Source organism: Cyprinus carpio, chromosome A21 (assembly GCF_018340385.1).
Source record: "Cyprinus carpio isolate SPL01 chromosome A21, ASM1834038v1, whole genome shotgun sequence".
In the NCBI taxonomy this organism is placed as follows: domain Eukaryota; kingdom Metazoa; phylum Chordata; class Actinopteri; order Cypriniformes; family Cyprinidae; genus Cyprinus; species Cyprinus carpio.
In genome coordinates, this window is record NC_056592.1 from 12,774,536 (window position 1) to 12,784,736 (window position 10,201).

Sequence of the window (10,201 nt, forward strand, 5' to 3'; positions counted from 1 at the left end):
ATTGTATATGTATGTACATTTGCTTAGTCACAAACAATGTATGCTACTTTGATACCTTTATTCAGGCATCATATGCATTCTTTTAATAGAAAATGCCACCCCATAATGCTCTGCAACAGGCTCAGTGAAAAAAAATAAAAATAAAAATCCAAGATGGCAGATGAAATGTTGATTATAAATATGATTCAAACCTTCCTCCTCTCAACTTCAAACAAAAACAAATGCCAAAATGCCCATGAGACGAAATGTGAATTTAAAACATGTTGTCTCCTTTGTTATTTCTCAATGGTTTAGAAATCCAACACTCAAGTTTATACCATGCCATCCACACAAGTGTTCGTACAGGCTCGGAGGGTGTTGTGTAAGAAACACACTCCTCAGCGAAGTCACACTGGGAATATTGCTGTACAGTTATCCATGTGTCAGTGGAGGAGGATTTGTGACCTCTTGCACATCATGCATTGTTCAGGGCTACAAACATGCAGATCATTTTAAAGCTGCGGGGGCAGAGCCCGAGTTCGGCTCTCCATGTGATATCGCTCCTCAAGCTTTAAAATCTATTCCAGTTGGATACGATCAACTTATAGGGAGCATACATCCAATCAAATCCCAGTGGCGTAGACCCAGGATGTGTAATGAATGGCTCTGTGGGCATCTCTTTCTCAGCCAGTGAACAGGCCTCACCTCCTCCCCCCAGCAAAATGAATCAACGCTGCAGGTTTAAAAATAACAAGGAATATTATCCACTTCATGCATTGCTGAGTGAACCGCATGTGTTGAATGCTCTCTGACAGGCTGCATCGGAGCAGAATGTGTTTCAGCATTTCTGCACACCGATCGCAGATCACAATGCAAGGTGTGGTGGGGTTTATACGCTGCACTGTGGAGGCTGTTCAAACAGCCTCATGATTCTGGCCATATAACTCATTTCTCTGTGGTACAATATTTCTTCATAGACAGTCATGCTGAGTTAGGGGTTGATGCCAGGATTAGAAAATGGCCTCCTCGAATAGGACAACCCCTTCTTACCATTGTGCAATTTGAGTTTTTGTTTCCAAGGTGGTCCATTCGTGCAGTTTTAAAGTATTCCATGCTCCAGGCATGTTGTTGTCACGTTATGCTGCTCAGGAAGAACACAGGAGGCACAAAGGAATCTGTAGCAGACTTTAATCATAGAAACACTGTGAATCACCACACCAGACACTTGAACAACACACATAGTACACAAGTAGATTGAACAAACACAACTGAACAGGCTGGGGCTTATAAAGACAGGATAACGAGGGACAGACAGTTGCAGGAAATCAACTAATAAGCAAACTAAACAAGGACAGGAACAAGACCAAATAAGGCAAAACAGGAACTGAAACACATCGGTCTGACCAAACAGATCCAATCCTGACAGGTGTTGATTACTGCAAAAAATGTCCTTACTTTTCTTTAAAAAAAAAAAAGAAAAAAGGGGGATAATTTAAGTGCAGAAATGTGAAACTTATAATGTTTTTAAAAAGCACTTGAAAAAAGCACTATTGTTCAAAATTCTGAAAGATATCTCACAAAAAATTTTTTTTTTTTTTTCTGAAAGAAATAAATACTTTTATTCATCAAGGATTGCATTAAATTGATTAAAAGTGACTGCTAAGACATTTATAATTTTAGGGAAGATTTCAGTTTCAAGTAAATGCTGTTATTTTATTTAACTTTATATTCATCAAAGAAAATTTCTGAAGCAACATGTGACACGGAAAACTGGAAAATTCAGCTTTCCGTCACAGAAATAAATGACATTCAAAAAATATTCAAATAGAAAAGATTAATTTTAAATTGCAATAATATTTCACAATATTAAGTTTTTTTTCTGTATTTTGATCACATAAATGCAGCTTTGGTGAGTATAAGACTTATTTAAAAAAACAACCCCAAACATTTGAACGGTATGTTACTTTTTTTGTTAAAACTTCTGCTATAAAGCTGTTTAAATAATAATTTTACAGATTTTTATTTATATTTCAGGATTTTTGAGATTAGGGTCATGGACACGGTCATGTTTAAAAAAATTTAAGTTTGTAAGCATTTTTTTTTTTCACAATCAAATCGTGTTAACATGCATATTGTTTATGTCTTGTGGCTATACTATTGAAATAGAGATTATTGTATTGTTTACAGCCCTATTCTCTTCCATTATAAGTAACTCACTGTAAGCCCCTTTTTTTAGAAAATAAAAAGAGGGATGAGTGGAAATTAAATTTTGTGGTTATCAACATTGTGCCACAAATTTTATCAGTTGAGTTTAACAGAACAGTGCATTATCATTACACTAAAATTACTCAAGAGAAACAAAACTCTCTCTCTCTCTATTATATTATTCAGTTCTGTAATGCCTAGGATTTTACCGGGGCATTACACTAAGATTACTGAAGAGAACCAACAGTTATGCCTCTAAAGGAAGAAGTGGAAGATTAAAGCTTGGCTAGGATTGTCACATCTCATCCAGCTGTGCTCTCCAAACAGAAAGAGAGAGGTCAGGATATGTAGGTCATAGAGCACCTGCCTTGTTTGAGGGCTCAATTATTCCTCAAATGGCATCAGACCACAGAGACTTTACCCGACAGGACAGACCTTTCATCACTGGGTGAGGTGTACAGAGGCGAACGTTACTGACACAAGCTATGGCTTTGGTGGTGCTGAGCACCAGCCTCCTATTTGATGATATGATAGGACAGGATGTGGCAGGCAGAAAAAGGAGACGGGAGACATCGCCACCACTTCCTGCCGATCTATTTGAGTATCAAGTGTCCATTTATTCCCCCATATGTTGTCTTTATATGATTCAAAAACAGCATCTAATCACATTACGATATTCTTTTTATTTTTCACATCCTGCATCCTTTCCCATTACATCATTGCACTGATCTGCACCTCTTCTTAAAGCTTTTGAATTAAAAACTATTTGCACTAATTCAACCATGCTTAATTGATCTAACTAACTATGAAAGAAAATTGAGAAGACTTCTTTTTATATATTTTGAAGTTTGACATCCATATTATACTGATTTATACACAATAAATAGCATTATTTAGCTCTTGAAGTGTATGCAGGGCTCCAGACTGTCACTATACTGTGCTAACAAATATGATTAAAATATGTGACAATAAAAATATTGTAAAAAATTTAAAATATGAATCAATACAAATAATACTAAAATAACACTGGATCTTAACTAGGGTGTGTTTCCTGTACAGTGTGAGCAGTGATGTTCTGATTTGCGAAAAAAATGACTCTTATGAATTGATTCTTTTTAATGATTCAGTTAAAAAGATTCACAAAACAGCCTCAGACTCACTCAGAGAATTGTCCAGAGCCATTTTTCTAATGTATACTTTTGATTTGTGAAAATTACATCAGTGTATTTGCTCTTTGGTCATTGATATAAAAACGAAAAAAAAAAAAAAAAAAAAAACAAAAAAAAAAAGTATATATATATATATATATATATATATATATATATATATATATATATATATATATATATATATATATATATATATATATATCTTCACAACCTTTTTAGGCAGTAGATGAGATGTACAGGTCACGTTCTATGCATATATAGCAAGTGTTTTTCTTCTTCTGTGAACCTACAGAATGAATTAATTACTAGATTCATTTGAATTCTTTAAACATTTTCCTGATTGTTGGACAAAAAACGATGAGACACAAATTTCTAAAATTAGTATGAACTTCAAAGTTGACCTTTTTGATTTAGCATGTTTATTAGCGACTACATGCACTTAGCGAGCCCCATGGCCTTCACTTTAAAGCAGCCAGCTGTTATTCATAACAGAACGGAAGACTGCTTGTCAGTCTGCACAATCATTTGCAGTGGGACGCTTTTACATCAGTAATGTTTGTTGTGAGAGTGAAACTAAAAATGGCTGGTAACATATCCGTTCACAGCTCACAGTGATGCGAAGAATGTGTGCTGTCAGGATAGAGAGTTTGGCCACTGGGCTCGAATGTTAATTGAGTTTCAGAAATCTATAGATGAGTACAGAATATCATGTGTGGTTTAGGCCATAACAACACCCCCGATATTTCAAGTTGTTAATTCAACATAAAACTGATGTTTTTTTCTTTGTCTTCTCGTTGCAGGCTACATCAGCACCTTGGCAGTCATTCTCAAGACGACAAATCCTAAACCATGGGTCAATGAGTTTGAATGTAAGGCTGAGTAATTTGTTCTCCAGCAGCCTTTAGCTGCTGATTCTAACATTAAACAGGCCACTGGAACTGCTCACAAGCTCTTTCCTTTTCTCTCCCTATGCAGCGATCGAGCTGTCCTGCATGATAGAGTCAATCTCCACAACTAAACCCAGAATAGAATGGAAAAAGATTAAGAAAGGAGAGCCAAGTTATGTATATTTTGGAAAAGCAATATCAGGTAAGCTATACAACATTCAACACATACTGAACACTTTGCCATACAACACATTGACTAATACTTTATAATAATAAGGTTCAAGTTGCTAACATTCTGTTAATGCAATATTTAACATGAAATACCAGTAAATTTCTACAGCATTTAATAATGTTTGTTAATGTTAAAGGGTTAGTTCAGCCAAAAATTAAAATTATGTCATTAATAACTCACCCTCATGTCGTTCCAAACCCGTAAGACCTCCGTTCATCTTCGGAACACAGTTTAAGATATTTTAGATTTAGTCCGAGAGCTTTCTGTCCCTTCATTGAAAATGTATGTAGGGTATACTGTCCACGTCCAGAAAGATAATAAAAACATCATCAAAGTAGTCCATGTGACATCAGAGGCTCCGTTAGAATTTATTGAAGCATCGAAAATACATTTTGTTCCAAAAATAACAAAAATTAAGACTTTATTCCGCTTTTTCTTCTCTTCCGGGTCTGTTGCGAACGCGACTGCTGTGAATGTTGACGTACGACGCTGCTGACGTGTTTTTTGGTGCGCCCAATAACAAAGAAAACACGTCAGCAGCGTCGTATGTCACTACAGTGTTGTGAACGCGCTCACAACAGACCCGGAAGAGAAGAAAAAGCGGAATAAAGTTGTAATTTTTGTTATTTTTGGACCAAAATGTATTTTCGATGCTTCTATAAATTCCAACGGACCCTCTGATGTCACATGGACTACTTTGATGATGTTTTTATTACCTTTCTGGACATGGACAGTATACCGTACATACATTTTCAATGGAGGGATGGAAAGCTCTCAGACTAAATCTAAAATATCTTAAACTGGTCTTAAGGGTTTGGAACGACATGAGGGTGAGTCATTAATGACATAATTTAAATTTTTGGCTGAACTAACCCTTTAATTTCTGCAAACACTACTGTTCAAAGGTTTGGGATTTTTTTTTAAACTCTGATGCACTTATTTGATTGAAGGTACAGTAAAAATGGTAATGTTGTGAAATATTATTACAATTTAAAATAACTGCTTTTTATCTTCAGCATCATTACTCCAGTCTTCAGTGTCACATGATCCTACAGAAATTAATCTAATATGCTGATTTGGTGCTCAAGAAACATTTCTTAATTTTAACAAAATTGAAAACAGTTGTGCTGCTTAATATTTTTTGTGAACAATTTTTTTCAAGGTTTTTTAAACAGCATTTTTTTGTAACATTAAAAATGATTTTCCTGTCACTTTTGAGCAATTTAATACTGAATTGCTGAATGAAAGTATTAATTCTCTCCAAAAAAATAAAAATAAAAAAATCTTACTGACTCTAAACCTTTGAACAGAAGTGTATGCCAGAACATTATATAAATATAAATTAACAGTACTATAAATAAATATGAATAAACAATAAAAAAAAATCTATTTTTACATTAACCCAGATTAATGTCATAAAAATATGGTGAAACTAAACAATACATTCCAGTTTGTTAACATAACAGCTTAACAGTCCATGCGATTTTTAACTTAAACTAACAACGATGAACAATACCTTTACAGTGTTTATTTTTTTAAGTTAATGTTCATTTGTATATATACTAATACATTTTTAACACTTAGGGATAGTATAGTATTTATTACATGATATAATTGTTATTATAAATGAACATTAACCTAGTTATAATATATACATAATTTTTATTTATTAAAACAGGTTAGCTATTAACTGTTTAACTGTTACTGTAAATGTTATCTAAATTGAAACTTATTTTGAAGTGTTAAAGTGTTTAGTTCATTTAGCCAATGTTAATAAATTGAAACCTATTGTGAAGTGTTTTCTCACATTCTGTCAGTGTTTAATAGGAATTTTGGAGCATAATTTAAATCCCATATTTTATGAACACCACAATGGGAACAGCTTTTTATCCACCTGTTTCAGCCAACTATATATCTTCTCACTTGTTTTATTTTTGTTCCAGGTGACTTGGAAAAGAGAGCGAAAATTCGAGAACCTGCGACCTTAGTCATTCTCAACGCAACAAGAGCCGACACTGCTGATTACCGCTGTGAAGTCACTGCCCCAAATGACCAGAAATCCTTTGATGAGATTTTAATATCACTCACTGTAAGAGGTGAGTGGTTCCACTCAAATAATTCTACATCAATATTGATTGCCATGTGCTGAAACAGGTCTTTAGTATACATGCTTTTAAGAGGAATTTTTGAATTTGCTGTATACGTAGCATTGTTAGTACTTCCCAACTGCTATGATGTAACATGAGACGGAGCGGCGAGCCAACGCACCCACCCTTGGCGCACATTTGAGGATGCTTGCAGCTCTAACTCTACAGGGCGTGTTCAGGGCTATATAAGGAAACCTCTGAAACTGCATCTGAGTTTAATCAGGGGTCTAAAAGGGGAAAGAGCAGCATGTTCAGTTGGCCAGGATGCTTGCAGTCAGAGTCACTAAGGTGCACGTGTGTGAGGATGCTATTGTCTGGGCAGTTACGTTAAGAGATTCTCTTGTGTGCCATACAGTGAAGCCCGTCGTGCCCAGATGCTCCGTACCCAAGTCCGTCCCGGTAGGCAAACCAGCAGAGCTGCATTGCTTGGAGGAAGAGGGCTACCCAAAGTCCCAGTACCAGTGGTTCCGCAACAAGGAGGAAATCCCAGAGGATCCCAAGAACAGCCCAAAGTTCATCAACTCCACCTACACCCTGAGCAGAGAGACAGGCACTCTGGTGAGTTCGGAAGAAGAGGCGATGGGATAGGCATAGGGATATTTTTGGGGAGCCAGTTGATGTGCGATGGGCTCAGCCATGAAGGGAATCTGCTGCCCTCATTTGCACATTCCAGAGTGCCATTCTTCGCCATTTGTACTCTGTGCCCTCGTCAACCTTCACACCACTTTTTAAAGTTTGAACAGCGCTGCAGTACAGCCATTTCCCCCTAAGGAGACAACCTCTGAAGAGTTTACTCTGTGTCCTTTAAGGTCTGCCAGAGCCTCATACAAAACACCTCTGTTACACTTATAAAACACACACAAAAAACACAAAAATACTCCTATATTTCACATTTATATATTTATTTTATTATCTAATTTTATGTCACAAAAAAAAAAGTTAGTTGATGCAAGAGTTCAAAAGTAAACCAAATATTCAAACATTTAGTGTATTAATTTTAAATGTTTAGTCCACAAAAAAAACATTGTTAGTTTATTGTTAATATCTTGCAGTTTTTATTTTTTTGTCATATCTTAGCCAACAGATTACATGATTTTAATTTAATTAAAATCATTTAATTATTTCTAAAATGCACTTTTTTTTCATTTTCACTGATGGAAAAAAACAAACATCTTTAACCATTCAGTATGTTGTTGACAGGTTACCACTGCTGCTTAGAACACAAATACACTACAGTTCAAAAGTTTGGAGTTGAATTTTAATGCCATTTGTAATGATTTTTTTTTTTTTAAAGAAGTCACTTATGCATACAAACCCTGCATTTATTTGATCAGAAATGCAGGAAAATGTTATTACAATTTAAAATACTGTTTTCAGTTGTAATATAATTTAAAATGTAAATTTGCTGCTCAAGAAATATCTGTTGTACTCCTTATATTTTTTTTCTAGAAACTGTGATGAATAGGAAGTTAAAAAGAAATGTAATTATTATTTGATACAATTACAAATACAATAATTATTTTAAACTGCTATTATAACTTTGCTACTATGCAAAATGATTTGTCAACTTAAATCACTGTTATTATGATCTTCAGAAATTCAGTGCGGTCAAGAAGGAGGACGCTGGAGAATACTACTGCAGAGCCAAGAACGAGGCTGGGTCCTCAGAATGTGGACCACAGATGATGGAAGTTTGTACGTAACTTGATCCCCTTTTCACAAGTGACAAGGACACCCCGCAAAGCCATGATCTCACACTTTGCTTTTTTTTTTTTGTAGATGACATCAACATTGCTGGAATCATCCTGGGTGTAGTGGTTGTGGTGACAGTCCTTCTGTGTATAATAGTGGGCATCTTCTGTGCCTATAAACGAGGCTACTTCACCAGCCAGAAGCAGACGGGAAAGAAGTAAGCACACGACTTCCGTCTGAGTCACACTATGTCCCAGAGAAGTTTTGACTCACCGTTTTATGGCTTTTTTTTACATTTCATCACCCAAGGAGCTCCTGAATGTTTCCAGCTTAGTCTTAACTTCACATGTAGTCTGTTCAGATATTTGAAATAAAATTGATTGTAATAAATACAAATGATAAATACAAATGACATACAGCTTAAAATGTCATCCAAAAATAAATTTTCAGATGTAAAACTGATAGTAAATATTTTTTCTCCTCAGTTACAAAGCTCCAGCAAATGGAGATGGAGTGGACTATGTCAGAACAGAGGATGAGGTATAAGAAAAAAAAGAGACGTTATTATTTTTTTTATTAAAGGGATACTCCACCCCAAAATGAAAATTTTGTCATTAATCACTTACCCCCATGTCGTTCCAAACCCGTAAAAGCTCCGTTTGTCTTCAGAACACAATTTAAGATATTTTGGATGAAAACCAGGAGGCCTGTGACTGTCCCATAGACTGCCAAATAAATAAGTGTCAAGGTCCATAAAAGGAATGAAAGTCTGTTTTCTTTCAAATCAAAGCTAAATACACGTAGAAACAGCGCATCCTTGTGGCGCCGATGATACAGAAGAGCATACACAGCATGCGGTGCACAGAGCAGACTTTTGACAAAGGAATTGTTGAATAAAGTATTTGTTTTTGTTTTCTTCGCTTACAAAAAGTGTTCCCATTGCTTCATATAACCCAGATTGTACGTCTGATGGCAGATGGAGTATTCTGACGACAACTTTCATACCTTTTATGGACCTTGACACTGTTATTTACTTGGCAGTCTATAGGACAGTCACATGCCTCCCGGTTTTCATCCAAAATATCTTAAATTGTGTTCCGAAGACGAACAGAGCTTTTACGGGTTTGGAACGACATGGGGGTAAAGTGATTAATGACAAAATTTTCATTTTGGGGTGGAGTAACCCTTTAAGGCTTCCAAGAGCTTAAGAAATCTCCTGAAAACTCTTGCAGTTTAAGACAGGGAATCAGTTAAACCTCCTTTACTCAATCTTCTCTCTTTCAGGGGGATTTCCGACACAAATCCTCATTTGTCATCTGAGAGGAGGAAGATGGGTGATGGAAGAGATGCGGAATTACGTTGAAATTTACTGCCGCTATTATACCTCGCAGACACAAATCCCCAAATGAGGACATCAACGTCGGAGCTGCCATTGCACGTGCCTCGCTTTACGGCACATCTGCAACAACACGATTTGTATTTGCCAAAGGTGACAAATAATCATGTCTGATCACTGAATAAAAACACTACATCCCACTTTTACTAAAATTCCACATATTGTAAAAACCCATTATAACCAAAATTTTGTTTATTGTAAAATTTCAGTAGAAACCAATATACAGTAAGAAAACGTTTTCCTCAAACTCTTCTGTCATTTTTTAAAACATTTATTTTGTACTAGGTAAATTTGTCAGAATATTTTTGATGAAATATATTTTCAAATGCCTACAGAAAAAAAAAAAATATTGTTTTACTTTTTTAAATATTTGTAAAATACTAACCTGGAAGCCAGTACTTTTTGTTTTTTAGACTAATTTGGTTGTGAAAGAAACCATTTCCACCAACTTCACCTCCTCTGTTTTACTCTTTCAACAAACAAACAATGTACCA

The 10,201-nt window shown here is 35.4% G+C and overlaps 1 protein-coding gene across 1 annotated transcript in view; it reads left to right on the forward strand.

Annotated features, from left to right (window-relative positions):
- The window catches only part of jam3b (junctional adhesion molecule 3b), a 31,958-nt gene extending 22,121 nt beyond the window's left edge, over positions 1 to 9,837 (forward strand). Inside the window, exons 2-9 of the mRNA XM_042710890.1 lie at positions 4,154 to 4,222; positions 4,329 to 4,442; positions 6,416 to 6,568; positions 6,975 to 7,177; positions 8,215 to 8,314; positions 8,399 to 8,528; positions 8,797 to 8,851; positions 9,596 to 9,837. Coding sequence (XP_042566824.1) covers positions 4,154 to 4,222; positions 4,329 to 4,442; positions 6,416 to 6,568; positions 6,975 to 7,177; positions 8,215 to 8,314; positions 8,399 to 8,528; positions 8,797 to 8,851; positions 9,596 to 9,631 — 860 coding nt within the window. The 3' untranslated portion in view covers positions 9,632 to 9,837. The remainder of the gene's footprint in view (positions 1 to 4,153; positions 4,223 to 4,328; positions 4,443 to 6,415; positions 6,569 to 6,974; positions 7,178 to 8,214; positions 8,315 to 8,398; positions 8,529 to 8,796; positions 8,852 to 9,595) is intronic.
- The last annotated feature ends 364 nt before the right edge of the window (positions 9,838 to 10,201 follow it).